General features: G+C 46.2%; 1 protein-coding gene across 3 annotated transcripts in view; it reads right to left on the bottom strand.

The window, feature by feature from the left end:
* LOC147011450 (glutamate receptor ionotropic, kainate 2-like) overlaps window positions 1-20,000 on the bottom strand; it is a 446,205-nt gene that overhangs the window by 116,792 nt on the left and 309,413 nt on the right. For all 3 annotated transcript variants that reach the window (XM_085857184.1, XM_085857185.1, XM_085857186.1), the window contains exon 7: window positions 8,204-8,344. In XM_085857184.1, the coding sequence (XP_085713310.1) occupies window positions 8,204-8,344 (141 nt within the window). The remainder of the gene's footprint in view (window positions 1-8,203; window positions 8,345-20,000) is intronic.

Genomic DNA, 20,000 nt, shown 5'->3' with positions numbered 1-20,000 from the left:
GTGTGTGTGTGTGTGTGAGTGTGTGTGTGTGTGTGTGTGTGTGTGTGACCACTGTTTCTCGACAACCATTGGTCCGATCTCATTGAAACTTGCCAGCTATAATGCTGGGGACCCGAGTATGTGCCTTTTCAAGGTTTGATATTAATCGGACAAGTGCTTCCCAAGTTATGGCCATTTAGTTACCAACCAATGACATGACACGTTGCTGCGTAGGCGTGGCTGCGTAGGGTGGTGTGCAGCCGGCCGACGATGACGTCACGGGCCGTGCCGGTTACGATGGGGATCGGTGCCCAAGTTACCATGGCGTAGGAGTGGCAATGGTCAATGGCAGTGAATGTCATGGCAAGCAAAGACAGGGAGGTAAACTTGATTTTAATTTGGATTTTAATGAACTCTGTGTGTGGAAGTGTGGTTGTCACGAGAATGCGAGAGCGAAGGAATGGCCTGTGTGGTTGTCACGAGAATGCGAGAGCGAAGGAATGGCCTGTGTGGTTGTTGTTTCTGGCACGCGATTTGAAAGTTTTTGTTTGTTTGTTTGTTTGCATGTACGGGCACGCACCTACGGGCACGCACTAGTTACTATAATTCACGGACCTGTTTTTGTGCATGTTTGTGTGTTTGTTGTTGCGCTACTCTGACTACTGTAGCGCAATTACATGTAGACTACTGTAGACAATTACATGCAGACTACTGCAGACTACTGTAGACAATTACATGTAGACTACTGTAGACTATTACATGTAGACTATTGTAGACTGTAGACTGTAGACTACTGTGGACTGTAAACTACTGTAGACAATTACATGTAGACTACTGTAGACAATTACATGTAGACTACTGTAGACTGTAGACTACTGTGGTCTGTAGACTACTGTAGACAATTACATGTAGACTACTGTAGACTGTAGACTACTGTGGTCTGTAGACTACTGTAGACAATTACATGTAGACTACTGTAGACAATTACATGTAGACTATTGTAGATTGTAGACTGCTGTGGACTGTAGACTACTGTGGACTGTAGACTACTGTGGACTGTAAACTACTGTGGACAATTACATGTAGACTACTGTGGTCTGTAGACTACTGAAGACAATTACATGTAGACTACTGTAGACTGTAGACTACTGTGGACAATTACATGTAGACTCCTGTAGACTGTAGACTGTAGACTACTGTAGACAATTACATGTAGACTACTGTAGACTGTAGACTACTGTGGACTGTAGATAATTACATGTAGACTACTGTTGACTGTAGACTACTGTGGACAATTACATGTAGACTACTGTAAACTGTGGACTACTGTAGACAATTACATATAGACTACTGTAGACTGTCGACTACTGTGGACTGCAGAGAATTACATGTAGACTACTGTAGACTGTAGACTACTGTGGATAATTACATGTAGACTACTGTAGACTGTAGATTACTGAAGACAATTACATGTAGACTACTGTAGACTGTAGACTACTGTAGACAATTACATGTAGACTACTGTAGACAATTACATGTAGACTACTGTAGACTGTAGACTACTGTAGACTGTAGACGACTGTAGACGACTGCAGACAATTACATGTAGACTACTGTAGACTGCAGACTACTGTGGACTGTAGACAATTACATATAGACTACTGTAGACTACTGTAGACAATTACATGGAGACTACTGTAGACTGTAGACTACTGCAGACAATTACATGTAGACTACTGTAGACTGTAGACTACTGTAGACTGTAGACGACTGTAGACTGTAGACGACTGCAGACAATTACATGTAGACTACTGTAGACTGCAGACTACTGTGGACTGTAGACAATTACATGGAGACTACTGTAGACAATTACATGGAGACTACTGTAGACTGTAGACTACTGTAGACTGTAGACGGCTGTAGACTGTAGACTACTGCAGACAATTACATGTAGACTACTGTAGACTGCAGACTACTGTGGACTGTAGACAATTACATGTAGACTACTGTAGACTACTGTAGACAATTACATGGAGACTACTGTAGACTGTAGACTACTGCAGACAATTACATGTAGACTACTGTAGACTGTAGACTACTGTAGACTGTAGACTACTGTAGACAATTACATGTAGACTACTGTAGACTGTAGACTACTGTAGACTGTAGATGACTGTAGACTGTAGACAACTGCAGACAATTACATGTAGACTACTGTAGACTGCAGACTACTGTGGACTGTAGACAATTACATGTAGACTACTGTAGACTACTGTAGACAATTACATGGAGACTACTGTAGACTGTAGACTACTGCAGACAATTACATGTAGACTACTGTAGACAATTACATGGAGACTACTGTCGACTGTAGACTACTGTAGACTGTAGACGGCTGTAGACTGTAGACGGCTGTAGACTGTAGACTACTGCAGACAATTACATGTAGACTACTGTAGACTGTAGACTACTGCAGACAATTACATGTAGACTACTGTAGCGCAATTCTCACACGACTACGCTACTCTGGCTACAGGGTCAATTACATCCAGACTTGCTACATAGGATCAGCATGACCCCAATTAGTGCATGGGTGTGTTTTTTTCTTTACCAGTGGTCTTGGGTGGGGTGGGGACGGGGGTGTAGTAAATTCTCTATGTAAATGTGCATCGTGTAGTGCTTCTCCAGGTGGGGGAGGCTATTACAAGTCTCCACCATTTACAGTGCAGTATTCCTCTCTCCATGTTTTCCTGTACAGCGAGGTGTTTTGAATGATAAGCAGTTGGTATGTCTTTGCTTCATGCACGTAAAACGGGTTTTTAAAAAATATATTTTCGGGAGCGATTGAGGCAGCTTTCAGTTGCCAACACAGCCAAAATAAAGGTGTCAGAAGAACGTGTTGCATACTTGGAACAAAATCGCTCATATGGCAGGTACTCTACTACTGCTTGTATCTATCTATCATAATAATAATAATAATAATAATAAATGTCAGTGTGTGTCAGTGCATCCATCTGCCTCCTCCATAACTCCAAAACAATGAAACCTCGCGGCTCCAAACTTTGCATGCATACTAAGGGAACGACAAGGTAATAAATGAGTGAAATTTGTGTGTTTGGGTTAATTTAAACACCTCTTTTGAGGATAATTAACGGCCTTATTTAATTATCCTTCATCAAGGCTCATTCTTGGTCACCTCGCTGTGCCTCACTTGGGTCTTAATTCACCATTTTTTTGGCCTGCTCAACAATGCCTTGACTTGGAACAGGTCCCAACGGTTTCTTAACAATAAAGCACTTAAGAATGTTTTTTTTTTTTCACTTTCTTCACTTATATCATCAAATGCTTCATCTTCAGACCTTCAAATCGCTTAAAAACGCATGGACAGCCAATGTCCATGGCTTTATTTCATTCCGCACATAAGATAACCTCTGAAATCTCTTATCCTTAACCTGTTTGTGTGTTCTGCTTTCATTATCCACACGTCACTTCAACATAGATACATGTAAAAAAAAAGAAGTATCATTACGTAACAATACATACAGCACATCTCACATCGACTGACTGCGTTGGGCCCGTGATGCCGTGTGGTCCCTCGGGTGGTTCCTCACCCACTGAAAATGTTGTGCAATTTCATTTTTAAGATGAAATCACTTTGTTTAACCTTTTCGTGTGATCTGCTTTCATTATCCACTCATCACTTTGACGCCCATCGGCCTCATGTTCGGAGTTCCTCCATGTTGGTTCGAGCTGTGAAAAGCATAGACTGACATTTTGTCTTCTCTGTGGATTGATATATTTTTGAATTTAAGTTTGTTAATTTTTCACTTGAATTCCTGATTTAAAGAACTATATTTGAAGGTCAGCCTTTTTGGTTCTCCTTTTTGTGTAATTCATCCGTGCAGAATTTTGTACGGAACTTGGAATGGGCTGTGTTTGCCACGCGGCAGTGGAGGGTCCTCTCCCGGTGATTTAACAAGCTGAGCGGAAGACCAAACATTGCTTTTAAATGTAAAAAAAGCAAATTTAACAGATGCTTTCATGGAGTCGGGTATGCCTGGAACATCAATAATTACTGCTCGGGTAACACAGTACCTTGGTATCGCCAGGATGGAGGTACAGATGTATAGGAGGTTTTAACTTTTAACCTCAACAGCGTATGAGCAATCACATTTTCCTTTGTCCTCGTAGCTGTTTCCAAAGCAATTGGTTATTTTATATGACTCGGTGTGCTTCAAAAAAGTTACTTGGTTTCTTTTTGTGGATTGTAAAGCAAGATACATTTGATACCACCCAATTTCTGAGCAGTTTGCCATATTTACGTGTTTTCTAAATTAGAGCCAAATTTATTTTTACCCGTCACGTGAAGATTGGCAGCTGTTTACGCAGATTAATGTTAATGCACATCTACTTGAAACATCTTCAATGCAATGTTGTTTTTATAATCTGTTTAATGAAATTCCCCAGAAGCAAGGGTAAAAGCTGCTCAAGGATTTTGGGTTGTATATCATAGTACTTTCATTGGTAATCACACTGACTACAATCAGCCGATGCTGATGACTGAAAAATTACCGATATCGGCCAAGCACCGGTGTGTGTGTGGGCGTGCATGTGTGTGTTTTTCATAAAGCATAACATATTCTCTCTGCAAACTCCCCTCCCCCCACTCCTCTCTCTGTCTGTCTGTCTGTCTGTCTGTCCCATCCTCACTCCACCCTCTCCTAATAGAGTACAGCACTCTCTCTGCACTCCCCTCTACTCTCTCTTTCTCTCTCTCTCTCCACACTCCCCTCTACTCTCTCTCCCCTTCTCTCTCTCTGCACTCCCCTCTACTCTCTCTCTCTTTCTCTCTCTCCACACTTCCCTCTACTCTCTCTCTCTCTCTCTCGAGCTCTCTCCACACTCCCCTCTACTCTCTCTCTCTCCTTCTGTCTCTCCACACTCCCCTCTACTCTCTCTCTCTTTCTCTCTCTCCACACTCACCTCTACTCTCTCTCTCTCCTTCTCTCTCTCCTTCTCTCTCTCCACACTCCCCTCTACTCTCTCTCTCTCCTTCTCTCTCTCCACACTCCCCTCTACTCTCTCTCTCTCCTTCTCTCTCTCCACACTCCCCTCTACTCTCTCTCTCCTTCTCTCTCTCCACACTCCCCTCGACTCTCTCTCTCTTTCTCTCTTTCTCTCTCTCTCCACACTCCCCTCTACTCTCTCTCTTTCTCTCTCTTTCTCTCTCTCCACACTCCCCTCTACTCTCTCTCTCCTTCTCTCTCTCTCTCCACACTCCCCTCTACTCTCTCTCTCCTTCTCTCTCTCCACACTCCACACTCCCCTCTACTCTCTCTCTCTCCTTCTCTCTCTCCACACTCCCCTCTACTCTCTCTCTCTCCTTCTCTCTCTCTCCACACTCCCCTCTACTCACTCTTTCTTTCTTTCTGTCTCTCCACACTCCCCTCTACTCACTCTTTCTGTCTTTCTATCTTTCTATCTATACATCTTTCTATCTTTCTATCTATACATCTTTCTATCTATCTATCTATCTCTCTCTCTCTCTCTCTCTCTCTCTCTCTCTCTCTCTCTCTCTCTCTCTCTCTCTCTCTCTCTCTCTCTCTCTCTCTCTCTCTCTCTCTCTCTCTCTCTCTCTCTCACCCCCATCTCTCTCCTCACACTCACTCCCTTCCAGGGTGTATAGTGATGTTTGGTGAGGCATCGCTCCCCCCTTTCCTTGCTCTCCCCCCTTCCTAGCCTCCTCCTTCCTCATCCCCTACTAGATCCCCCACCCCTCTTTGCTCCCCCTCCTCAATCCCCCCTTCCTCCTCCCTCTCCCTCACTCTCTCCCCTCCCCCACCCCTTAATAGACCCATCAGCGAAGCGATGGGTTGTAGTTTCTAGTAATACATAAGAATTCCCTCTGGCTTTTCTTCATTGTCGAATTACTTTTCCTTCCCCGGGAGTATTGCACTTCTTTTCTGTGCATTAAACACTGGGGTTATCAATGTATGTATCATTACATTAGGAAACCGTTTGATGCTCATCAATTTTGTGGATAAAAATCTTGGCTCAAGGAAAAGCGAAGTTCCTTGAAACTCATCAAAATGAATACATTACTCACACAAAGAGCTGTTTAGTATTCCTACAAGACACGGAACAGCAATTTCATACAACAACAGTAGATGTACTTCAGCAATTGGCTGTGCTCACTGGCTAAGAGTGAGAGAAGAGGAGACAGGTTACTGTGAAGTACATTTGTATCATGATCCGTGTTTTCACCATTTTGTCTATTTCCGTCATTATCTTTAACATCTCCATCAGATAACCTCGTAATCACCTCCTTCATAATGTAGAAAGTCCTGTCTCCCTCAACCGTTCCTCATTGTTTAGTCTAGCTAGGCTCAGAATCAATCTGATAGTTCTTTGCTGAACCCTCTCGATGGCAGCTATGTTATTCTTCAGATGTGGTGAGCAAAACCACACACAATATTCTAGATTAGGCCTCACTAAATAGTTGTACAGAATTAACAAAACCTCTTTCGATTTATAATTTATCCCCATACGAATACAACCTAAAATCCTGTGAGCTTTACCTGTGGCTACCTGGCTCTGTCCTGCCTGATTACACCCCTCTCCCCTCCCCTCTCTCCCGCCATATCCAATACCACCCCAGATCCTTCTCCTATGTGACGTGATCCAAGACTGCCCCTTGATTCATATAATCTCTATTTGAATTATTCCAACCCATCCCCAGCACCTTACATTAATTTATGTTAAACTACATCTACCAATCTTTTATCCAATCTATTAAACTACTGAATATAGACCTTTCTGGGTCTGAGCACCTTCCCACCTCCCCTCCTCTGCAATCTACCTTACCTCCAAGCTTTGTGTCATCTGTAAATTTTGGAAGCCTCGTCTTCAGCTCACTATCCAAATCCTTGATATATACTTTGAATAATAGGTCCTATTACTGATCCCTGAGATACCCCACTACTTATAGTACATCCTCCCTCCCACGCATTCCCAACACGAAGCCAGTTTCCAATCCAGTTAGCTACCTGATCAGCCACTCCATAAGCCTTCACCTTGGCTCACAACCTTCAATGTGGTACCCAATCAAATACCTTCTTAAAGTCTAAATAAACGACATTCATGGCACTTCCCTCATCTATCCAGTTAGAAACTGCCTCATGGAATGGCAATTAATTTGTTAAACAAGATCCCTCTTCAGTAAATCCATGCTGACAGCCTTTAATTAGTTTGAATTTTTCTTCATGGTTCTCCATCTGATCCCTAATTAAGATCTCCAACACCTTCCCCAACAACTGAAGTCAAGCTAACAGGTCTATCGTTCCCCAATTCCTCTCTGGATCCTTCATTAAATAATAGTGTTACATTTGTTACTCTCCAAACCAGTCCTGACACCATTGAGGTGTTAATGATATCTGCTAACATCACACTTATCTGCTGAACAAACTCCCCAATACTCTTGGATGCATATTATCGCATATAAAAATCCCTTCCTCACCTCCTCAATAGATACTCTCAGCTCGTGGCAATTCTCTTGACTGTTCTTGTGTAAAAGTTGAAGAAAAATACCTGTTTAATAAGCCTGCCATCTCACTTTCATCACCAACCACTCTCCTGATACTATTCCTCAATGGGCCCACACTGGTCCTAACCTGTTCTTTTCCCCTGATATAATTAAAGAAAGCCTTGTTATTATGTTTAATATTCTTAGCCACGTCCTTCTCATATTCTCTTTTGGCTTAATGAGTTATTTTATGAACTAGTCTTTGCTTATTCAGAGATAGATCCAAGTTTGAGTCCATTCATGTTTCATGTTCCAAATAAATGCCTTCTGGTTATCCTGAGTTCTGTCACATGGCAAGCACAGTGTGTACTCGATGATGGAACAACAGATACAAAAGTTTTTTCTTTTCCATTAATAAACACAACCAGCTTGTTGGAAACATATTTGACAACAGAAATGGTGGTTTAAGAGAAACGATCTGCAGCCTCCATTTCCTGTACCATGTGAAGACAGAACGTCATTGCTATTAACACCACCTATAATTTATCATCATTACTTGTCAGTTCTCTTGGAAAACAGTTTACATTTTCTATATCCCAATTTGCTGGCAGTTAAACACCCAAGAAAAATCAATGAGCATGTGTGTAAGGCAGAAGAATGAGAAATGGAGAGAAATGGGGGGCATTGAGGAAAGGCTCTCACCTGCTTTATGAGGCCCATGTAACGAGAACCGAAGCGCCAGGGTTTGTGGCGGTGACATTGCAGGGAGCTCACGGTCATCTGAGTAGAGTGGGAAGCAATGGAGACCACGTGCACCGCGTCGTACATCAGTGCTGCGTCCGTCTGTCGGGAGTGGTGTACGAGGTGAAGTAAACAGAGAGATGGGCAAAGTAAGGTATCGGTGTCATGGTCACCTGATCATAAAACCCCATGAAAAGGTAATGGTCCCTGCCACCATTGCAGAGACACACCTGGCTTGAATGGTGACTTTGAACAACAACATTAAATATATGTATATATTCTTGCCTGACCACAACCCCACCTCCTAACTGGTGCTCAGCTGGAAAGAGCCGATGTGTTTGTGTGGCACAAGATGCTTGTTGCCAACAGGTCATGCAGCATTTGCTGTTATGGGACACAACCTTGCTGTGGCATCAAGTGAGGGGGTTCGATTTTTACGTATAGATACATACGTGGGAAAATTATGCACTTGGACCAGGAATCAAACCCAGATACTCTGGTGAATTGTACCAGTGCTCGACGATCTGATCTATCTGGGCGACCCACCAGCTGAACACACAGCTCTCCCACACAGAGAGATGCCCCTCTCTTTTCCTTGCTGCTTCCGGGAAACTCACTGCCAACCACAGGAGCAGCAAGGGCCTGTCCATGAGAGAGTCTCTTCCTCCTCTCCCCCCACGCAAAGAGTGGTATCTCTATATGTGGGAGACTGGCATGCTCAGCTGGTGGATATCTCAGATGGCAGAGTACTGGTATGGTTCACCAGAGGACCTGGGTTCAATTTCCCACCTGGCCATGTAATTTTCCCACGTATACATATGTTAGCTTCCTGTTCATTTATAATTATATATAAATACAAAAATACATATTCATACGAATATGCTGAAAAATGCACAGCTCAGGAATCATAAAATTAGCTTGAAAGCACACCGAGCATTAAAAGGCAAGTTTTTACTTACGAAATCTAAAGATTTCGTAAGTATATTGATGACTTCCGTCCTCTGTTTGTGTGTTTGTTTGTTTGTTTGTTTGTTTGTTTGTGTGTGTGTGTGTGTGTGTGTGTGTGTGTGTGTGTGTGTGTGTGTGTGTGTGTGTTTGTTTGAAGGCACGATAACTCGAGAACGGAAGAAGCTACCAATGTCAAATTACACCACGTGATTCAGGAGGGTGATGGCTAGCGCTGATTAGATTTTGATCGAAATCGGTCAAAGGTCAAGATCACAGTGAGGTCAAACATTCGATTTTTGATGGTTTGGTACAGAATCATCGTAGAAACTTCTGGTTTGCGTCGCTACCTTCTCTAGAGAGAGCTTTTATTAGACAAGGTCAGAGGTCAAGTTGACAATTTCATAAGTACCAGTCGATGACTGCTTGTTTTTTAATTGGGCCTGACATTTCAGGAGCTGTCTAGTGTCCGTCCTCAGAGGCAGTTATGGAAACGGTTTACATTTCATTTCAAAATTCAGTTTGTTTGATAATTGTCCTGTATGGATGTATCTAAGTGCCTGATTGGCTGCCATTCCACAAATGGGGTTGAGGATGGGTTGAGGGAAAGAAACAAGTTTGGATCAGCGCATTGGCTTCTGGATTGGATCTTGTGCCCAGAGTGGTTGTTGTCATGGGCCTGCAATGTTTGCATATGTGTCTGCGTCGGGCTTGGTAAGTTGGGTTGAGGTCAACGTGCCTTCTTGATCGAATGGTCCTCAGACCACCATGCCTCAAAAACCTCGCGGCTTGCCTTGGAAGGGGCCGTCCCCATGACTGTGGATTGTTCCCACGTGACGGTGTGGTGCAGGGTACCATTGTGTGTGGCGATAGTGGAGGATGTGTCGTGTCTGACTTCTCCACGTTGGTGTTCAGTCAGTCTGGTGGCCAACCTTTTCCCTGTTTGACCCACGTAGTGGGCGGTGCAGTCATGACATGGGATGTCATAATCCACACACAAAGGTACCCTGCACCACACCTTCACACATATACGCACATACAGTATCTCTATTATAATACCAAGCTTGCACAGTAAAAACTCGGCTCGCCGTCACACGATCCCTATGAAATTGCTGTGGCACTTAGCGGACATGCCGACAATGTTTGGGAAGTCTTGGCGTTCCATAGTACCACTTGCATTTTGCACAATGCGTATTTTGTCATTCCCCATGTACGGTCTGTCGTCTGCACTGCTATCCCGTGCATGTGCACGGGTATCGCTAGTATACATATTGTTGTGGTTGAGGAAATTCGCAAACCACCATTCAGGTCCCGTAGGTGAGATATCTCTGTAAGTACATGTGTAGTTAGCCCAAACCCGTTGTTGAGCGGGAATAAATGTCATTCATTCGGGCTGCGACCCTTTAAGATAGCCGTTTTTCTGTTCTATCTTTATTTTGAGCCAACCACGTCTCAACCGCCATCACACAACAACCACCAACCGCAACGCCTCTTCACAACAATAACAACGCCAACAGCCACGACCTTTACCGTCACAACTCGCTCTCGCAACCATTGCATCACCACCATTCCAAGCGTCACCCTGTCCAGGAACCGCCACTTTAGACCCTCCACCACCTTCACCTCTCCTTCTGCGGCCATTCCCGCGCCGCTTGTGAACGCCGAACGTCAGGCTGTCCTGGCCTCGTGCGGGGCGCGCGCCGAGCCTCGGGTGCAAAAAGCTGCCTTTCCAAGGAGAGGTCGGATCAGGAATGATTCACGCCCACTTCCGATCCCTCCAATCATTAAGTGCGGGGCGATTTGGCCCCGCCTCCAGGCGCGTCGGAGTAGAATCGATATATGCAGATTCGCGGATCAGGAATGATTCACGCCCACTTTTCCTCCGTCCAATGGGCGAGCGTGGCTCCGCCCCCGAGCCGATCCTGATCCGAAAATCTGCATATGGTTTCTCCTGCTGACTATAAAGCGCCGAGCGCGGGGCGGATCGAGAGAGAGAAGAGTTTCTGTTTCGGGCTCGAGTTGGAGAAGAGTTTCTGTTTCGGGCTCGAGTTGGAGAAGAGTTTCTGTTTCGGGCTCGAGTTGGAGAGAAGAGTTTCTGTTTCAGGCTCGAGTTGGAGTAGAGTTTCTGTTTCGGGCTCGGGCGAGTTGTGGCGGCGGCGAAGTGTGGCAGCAGCAGTCAAGACGGGTCTGGAGGAGAGTCGGTCTGTCGGGGGTCGGAGTCTGTCGGAGAGCTGCAGAGAGGAGAAGCCGGGAACACGGTCGAGGGCGCAGTGGAGTCGCTCGTTGCGGGACCCAAGCAAGCCAGCTATCCTCTTTCCCCAGAGCATCAACAACCCCCCCCCCTTTCCCCCCTCCCCGCGCTGAGATAGTGCGAAAAGGGGGCCCCATTCCAGGCAGTGCCAGCGAGGCCCGCGGAGGAGCGCGGAGTCGGGGCACCGCCGCCATTTTGCGGCTCATCACAAGACGGGTAGGCTCCATGCGGTTTCGGCCCCAGGCCCGTCTGCCCCCTTGTCGTAGAAGGTGGCCCCTTTTTCTTTTGCTTTTGAGTATATGTGTTGTCGGCGTCGTCTGTAAAGTAAAACTGTGTAAGTGTTGCCGTGTGCTCGCGTAGTCGGTAGTAGATCTGCATTGTGTTTCTTTTGTTGCATTTGCTTTTGGTGCATAATTGTTGTGTTTCTTTTACATTTGCTTTTGGTGCATAATTGTTGTAATTGTATATGTGTGCTTTCCGTTTGCTGCGGAATAAATGTGAATTATGTTGAACTGTTTTTCCCGTTTCGCTTCGTCTTTTCTTTAATTGAATCTCCATCTTACTTCACGTAAAGGGTTGGTCGTGGGCTAAATACGCCCAATTATTAATCGGAACCGTCGAGGTTGACGATAACACCGCTCGGTTATCCCGATCGTACGGAACGGGTCGCTTAAAGTGGCCCATGTCCGAAGTCGACCTGCGGTGAGGTGCGATCGCCCGGTCTACTCTCCGTGTGGGTACTTAGGTAGGTCGAATTTGGCGAGCAACTCTATCCCACGCAGGGGGCCGATTGGCACGATCGTGGTGAGGCCGAAAGGCCCACCCGTGACTCGTTCCCGGCGTTAGTCCGAGAGGGTCACGACGGAATTGTCCGTCCGGTGGGCGACGTGCAGCGATTCGAGTTACGTGGCTGCTCGGCCACGTAACTGGCCGGCGGGCGCGAATTCGCAACAATATATTGTCGTGTCCATGCCGATTAACACCGACTCTGGACGGATGAGCCGAACTGACTTTTTTACTCCTTCAGACTGCGTTTGATTAACGGCTGGTTTGCGCGTGCAGGAACTGAGGAGAGACACGAGAAACTTAGCTCTGTTAAAAACCAATGGGTTTATTTCTGAAATCAAACCGGGGAAAAATTGACTCGATGAAGGAATACGACGTGATGGTGGGTTGGAATGGGAGGAAAGGGGGAACACGGACGGAATCGATAATAAATAATTATTATATACAATGAAAATGAAACCTATGGTGCCACATAACAGATTTAATCACAGACAGCATTAGGGTACAAGAAAACCCGGATGAGACTTAGCTCTGCTGGTGGACGTGACGAGCAGGCGACGAGGAGGTGGGCAGGAGAGAGAAAAGCAAACGAACAGGGCACCCATTTCTCCTCCAGGTCACCGACCAACTCCCTTGGCACAATCCCAATTCTCCTCAGACATAACTCTCCCAGAGTCAATTCTCCTAAGAACTGATCCTCCAAAACACACCGGACCCCGCACGATCCAGGCTCCTCACCTCCCGGGGCATCAAAAACAACTCTGCCCCTTGGAGGCGATCCAAGCTCCACCTCTTGGGAGGTGACAAAATGCTCCTCCCCTCACTCTAGAGGTGATCGAAACTCCGCTCTTCTCTCTATTCACTTAGTCCACACCTCGGGCACTTCATCCCGAGGGACATGCAAGAGGTTCTACCTACAACTCCTCACCTTAATCTCTAATTCATAATTATGATGCACCATCCCCTGTATGGTGCACTTTCAAACAAGACAATCCTTCAGGTAACGTGTCTCCACTTAATAACATTGAGATGGGCTAGTTATTCGTATAGGGATCATACTACTCTGTACATTTATATCTGTTCTAAGGTAATGTCGAACCCCCCCCCCCACCCACACCCCACAAACATAACACAGCCTCCCACCCCTGGAACTGCAGCTCCTACAAGTTTCATTGCAGGGGCAACAGCTCCAGCATTAACAGTTACAGACTCACACCTAATTAACGTCAACAAAATTAATCAGGAGGGGCTGTGGGAAGCAAACTACAGCTGACTTACATAACCTCCTTATCGTCTTACCCCCTTAGTTGCAATCGATTAAAGAAAATTTACAATTCTTATGTGGAGTGGATGCTTCTCTCTGGTCTCCTCACTCCAATGTCTTGGGGTGGGCAGACAATGGCTCCAAAACACAACAAACAGGCCTACTTATGGACGATTTAACTTATCCAATACAAACCCCACTACTTGACCACATCCCAAAGTGGATGTCACTTGCTCCAGCTGTCAGCTGAACTCAAGTATCCAATTTAGAATCTACCTAACTAATTTCATGGGCTACCTGCCCTTCATAGCAGATGTCAAGTCGCATGGGACTGAGTGGAGCATTCCATCATTCACACCAACAACCATTACATTCCCTGCAAGGTCACGGCTTCATCTTTTAACACTACAGGTGTGGCCCTCAACTCGGCTGCGGGGAGGTCCTGGACAAACAAGAGGGTGGGCATGCTTCAAGCTGTGGTGCCCACAGTCAAAATCAAGTCACCCGACTTACGACTTCTTGGCCCCCAGCAGCTCCTTAGCTGTATGTCCCGCAAGGGAGGGTCTACACACACACACACACACACACACACACACACACACACACACACACACACACACACACACACACACACACACACACACACACACACACACACACACACACACACACACACACACACACACACACACGCGCTCTTGGCCTCCGGAACTCTTGACCTCTTCCCGGGTCGACAAGAGTCGCCCAAACAGATCTTCTTCCGACAGGTCCCCAAACTGCAGACACGACCAGCTGCCAGAGGGGTTACCTTGGGAGGGTCGCAGTCACCTCTCCTCTAGAGCCTCATCCATATCTGCACACACCTACCTTCCCCACCCACAAAACCCCAAATGTCACTCCCTCCTCCACTACCATACAATTTTCCACCACCTGCAATACAGGCTATGGGGCACCTCACCTGCCATGGCCTGCATACATACACTATAATCACAACAAATACTCAAACAAAACACATTCTTGATTTACAACAAACATCACATTTTAACCCTTTCCACCCGATCCACATGCTTGGCTCTCATGGCCCCTCTTGCCCATCACCCATACCAATTACCCAAATCACTTGCATACCGCCAACAGCAAAGCATGGTGAGCCGTGACAATAGGGTAAGGGTAAATTTAACCACAAATCCATTCAGCACTGCAGAGCACGTTCAATATCAGCAGCGCCTGCTGCAGCCAAACACCTCATGTAGCCCATCCCAATTAAACCCAGGACCCTCTTTCCAAACTGAGAGCGCATAAATCACAGACCATCTGTGGACGGCTATACAGGCCTCTCCGGGCCTTTCCCAAAACACTCAATAACTTTATATGGATGATACAGAAGTTGTCCAGTGCACTGTACTCGTACCCGGGCCATGCGTATTGACCCGTATCCATCGACCAGCCCAGCATGGCAGTTCTCTTCAACCTGGCTGTCCCAGATCCTCAGGGAGAGTCTGCTAGGCCATGTGCCTGGGTGGTCATTTCATCTGGCCATTACTGGCCCTCAGTGGTGCTGCCACCAAAGTGCGACCCGCAACACCTCCCACTAGGTGGACTTCACGGTGCACCATGCCAGGTGCCCAGGAGTAACTATCTCAGTCACCCAGAGGTCAAAACCACCTCCACGATCCGGCGTTCTCACCAGCCTGAGACACTCGCTCGGATGCCGCCCTGATGGGAAAAGAGATGCCGCACTCCACCAGACTCTCCACGGGGCCCGGGTCGTACCACACCACCCGCGGTCAGACCAAACATCCAAATCCTGCCAGTGCAGCTCCCCAGCTGCCTGGCTCAACCGAATCTCGAAGGGGGCGATTTCCCACGAGGCTTACCCACTTAACTTCTGTTGGTCCGAATCTGGCAGCTCAAGGACGAACTTCCGCCAAGGCTGCTTTAAAATAAATTTATAAACCCAGGCATTGGTGTCTAAATGAGGCTGCATATAACTACCCGATTATTGGGCCTTTCTGTCCCTCCCTGCAGCCACTGCTGGACTTGAGCCTCCCACTCTCCCAACCTTCCTCCATTGCCATGAGCCACCAGATGCTCAGGACTCACAGGTCCTACCTCAGCATTCAAACACCCATCCATGACCAATTGAGGCTCCAACCGACATCTGCCCACATTGGCCTATCTCTTTTTAAGTGCCCCACGGCCGCTAACAAACTCCCCATGCACAGCTAGTCGATGAATCCGTGCTCCGAGTCGACCCCGACAGGGTCCAACTGCATGCCCACAAGTGCCGTAGCGCAAACTATGGAGGTTGCTTCACACACCACGGAGCCTTTCTTCTCCCCCTCTAACCCCTCAATCTTTTTCATTTCATGGACAGTCTTTTCCGAAAGCAGAGTGACAATCACCCCGGCACGATATCGATGTTCTTCCAAGCCATTATTACTTTTCGAACACGTCCGGATGGGATTTTTTTGTGTCCCCTCAATCAACCTGCCATTCCGCTATATCTGTGCCCTTAAAATGTCATTAATTTTATTCATTTCCCCCCGCATTTGTTCACTACTTTTATTCATTTCCCCCTGCATTTCATCCATTTTTCCAATAGTTTGATTAAATTGTTCACCCATTTTATAAATCTCTGTTTAATTCCTTTCAATTTGTTCCATTATTCTTTCCAACATGATGTGGACACACAGGGCTGGGAATTTCAAATGGGAATTTATCTTCAAGCAAAGCAATCATGATGGGAGCTGGTTCCCAGGCTGCAGAATTTGGACCAGGTGTGGTTAATGGGGTCGGCTTCGTGGGAGATCGCAGCTGGGGAGCTGTACTGGCAAGATATGGAGGTGGAATCCGACCATGGGTGGTGTGGTACCACCCAGGCTTATAGAAAATCTAGTGGAATAGAGTGTCCCCTGTACTTCGTAGCACTGTCTGAGTGAGTGTCTCAGGCTGGTGTGATCACCAGACCTGGATGGGTTGAGACATCTGGGGGACCGAGGTGGTTCCTCCTGGGATATGTCACCGTGCACCGTGAGGACCACTCGGAGGGAGGTGTCGCAGGTTGTGCCTTGGTGGCGACACCGTTGAGGGTCCGTAAGGGCCGAAGGAGGGGGACTGACCAGGCATGTGACTGAGAAATCTCTCCCTGAAGCTCAAGGACAGCTAGCATGTGGAGGTTTGCCATGCTGGGCTGTTCTATGGACACGGGTTGATCTGTATGGACCAGGTACGAGTACCGTGCACCAGACAACCACTGGAGCATTTGTGAAACTTTATGGCATTAAAATTGGAATGGTGGGTGAGGCCTGAAAATAAAATGGTATTTTGCTAAATTTCAATAAAATCCAAAATAAGTTTGTACGCTGGGTGTAGTGGCATGTGCCTGCAATCTGGCTACTTGGAGGCTGTGGTTGGGGAATTGCTTCAGGACAGGAGCCCTGTGTTGTTCTGGGCTAATAGGTGGAACAAATCAGCCTGGCTGATATGGTGGCACCAAACCTGAATGTGAGGTCAGGCCAGATCAGATCTGTGACTTGCTATGAGTATAATGTAAAACCTGAACAAACCTGCTCATGTTTAAGTGTTGGCAATTAAACAGAAGATCACTTCAGCAGAAGATCACCAGGTGTGTGCAGTTGCTGATGATTTGCCAAAAAGTGATGAAACTGTTCTGGCAGCTGAGGGGTGGGTAGCATTGGGATTCTCATGTGTGTACCATTTGTGAATGTCTTTACACCTGTGGAGGAACTCTGAGAAGGGTTTGAAACAGCAAAGGGTTTATCTTGGTGACTTTTCTTGGTTGCTTTATGCAGCTTCTTCGGCAAGAAGAGCATGGGAGGAGTCGATTTATTTATATAATCGTAGGCACCTGGGTTTAATTGATTAGGTGAGAGCTGATTGGTTATTCCTTTCATTCACAGGTAGGAGATGGGGGTGGGTCTTCGTTATATGTACATATATATGTACACACACACACACACACACACGAAGGTGGATACTTAGAGACTTGAGAGGGCTCCGTTTCACCTTTTGAAGTCCGCCTGTCGAGATAACAACCAACAACACACAATATTTATACCCAAAGCATCTTCAACAAAAAAAGCAAATTCAGAACGTACCAGCATTCAGAGGTTTAATGAGCTTGCGGCAGTTGTAGGATCCATGTCTTTCAGTTCTTACAATAACAGATGCCTGGTGTTGGTTTAATCGTTTGGGTGGTAGACTTAGGATCCGAGGATCCTGAGTTCAAATCCCACTTGGCTGTTGAATTAATACCAGTGGGGTTGACTTGGCCTGCCATCCATCTGAGGTTGGCAAAATGAGTGCCAGCTTGCTGGTATCCTGTGTCGGAGTGGTGACCTGTCCAGAATTGTGCCCAATAGCCAAGGACACTGATTTGGAAGCACCAACACTCTGCACAGAGTAAGGTCCCCATGGATGGAATAACAGTTGGAACCTCTTATTTGGCATCCTAGGATCATAGAATCATTGATAACCATTTCAAGAACACTGGCTTATTTGCTCTCGATCACGATCGGTAAATGTCCAGTGACCACGAAGCCTTTCGCCAGTCGAAACTACATTGATGAACTATAGCTGCCACCACAATGTAAAGAATACATGCCCACTTGACTTTCCATCATTCAGATCGGATCCACGGAGTCGACAAATTGTGAAAATGCCCAAGCATTCAGGCTTTTATTCGCATTTCAAATCACCCTGCTACACCATTGTTTCAAGGAATGTTTCAGCACTCCCTCAGCAATCTTTATCCAGCATTTTCTCCCTCTGCTCTCTAAATCTCTTGCACAAGTCACAGGGAACATAAAGCTTCGTCGTATTTATGATGCTTTGTCCTCCTTAATAGCTCTCCGGTGCTTGGCAAATTAACAGCGTTAGCTGGGATGTCACAATGGGCAGATTGCTATTGGTCGTTGAAGCTTTGTTTTTTTTTTTGGTTTTTTTGCAGAAGAGCATTTCCGCAGAGGATAGCCATATGGCTGTGAATGTAGGCTCTACAAAGCATGACAGTTGGAGGAACGAGCTGCTGGGCCTGTTTTGGCCTCCATCTGAGCCCTCGGGGAGTGAGTGGCAGACAGCCAACGAGCCATGCCTGACCTGACATCTCGTGACAATTCCCTTTCTGGATGCTCGACCTAACTCGGCTTTCCCCAGGAAACTGCAGCTTCAAGCCTCTGGCTAATTAGCGATCTCCTTCACGGACACGTTCTCCATCACACGTGATCTGGCATGGCTGCCACTGCCGAGACCGGCAAGTGTGGGTGGTTGGAGAGACTCGGAGAAACTAACAAGACTTTTTACAAAAAGAAAGGAAAGCGATTTCTGCAGGGATAACACTGAGCTTTTGGACTTTGCACAGAAGGGTCTTGCAGCAGTTTAAGCATGAAGAAAGAGTAAAACACAAAGAACCTTTGGGTGCTTTGTGGACAGTAAAACAAGGACATGCTTGCTTCGAAAATGAACGGATTTTGATGTTACCACGAAAAAATTAATTAAACATGGTGTTGAATTGAGGTTGGGGTGGGATTCTCAGGTACATTTTGATTAACTGGTCGGGAGGAGGATCTCAAGAGGGCTGAGGCTACACAGGCAAGTTTTATGTTCGTTCGGTCTACCAGTGACGTTTTGCTGCCACCAAGTAACCAGTGTCAGTGGGAAAAGGATACTTGCATTTTATGCACTAAAAGAGGGACGCTTCGTTGTGTGGTGTACAAATCCATTGGAGTTATCACGAGGTCAAACACGCCTATGGCCACAAAAGGGGTTTGGATGTTCTTCAGAAGTCTGTTGCATGTGACAGAAGAGGAGAAACGTTTGTCACAGCCGAGAAAGATTTGTTTCCGTGAAGGAGGGGAGAGAACCAGCAAAAAGACCATCACAGTCGTAAACGAGCAGACCTGAGGCCTGGAATGTGCAAGATGATTGAGGATCCAAGATGATTTTACACCCCCATCGGAGTCACGACAATCCTGTTTCCTGATTTGTCATCGTCAAACTCAAGATCATATCTCGCCTGAAGCAAAATCCACACAAACACCACGTCTGTGGTAAATAAGAACAACCAAAGGGTTTCTAATCATGGTAGTATGGCAAGATGTTATGCAAATCAGCACTCTGGCTTCAGCATGCTGTCACTCATGGACAGACAGCACTGAAGCATGGCCTCTGCCCATGGGTAGCCCCTTGCAGTGTCAAAAAACAGATCAATTCAAGGCCTGATGTCAAGTCAATGTGAAGGATAGAGATAAGTAATGGCAAATCCTTGAGTGTGTTTCTGCGGACTGCAAGTCATCAGCATGGTGCCGAATAAAACGTACATGGCAATGGTCATCATGGGACATTCATTTGTGGCTCCAGAGCAGAGAAATGCAGAATATTTAAATGAAGTTCTGTAAGGCCATCCTGAGCTGGGGCGAGCTGATTTGGTATTTATTTATATAAATTTGACCGAAAATGTGATCAGATCTTCATCTAAGTCTTAGTAATAG

Source organism: Eptatretus burgeri, chromosome 15 (assembly GCF_056783735.1).
Source record: "Eptatretus burgeri isolate ZD-2024b chromosome 15, Ebu_testis_v1, whole genome shotgun sequence".
Classification (NCBI taxonomy): Eukaryota; Metazoa; Chordata; class Myxini; order Myxiniformes; family Myxinidae; genus Eptatretus; species Eptatretus burgeri.
Note: the sequence above shows the minus strand (reverse complement) of the source record. Positions and strands in the feature narration are given on the sequence as shown.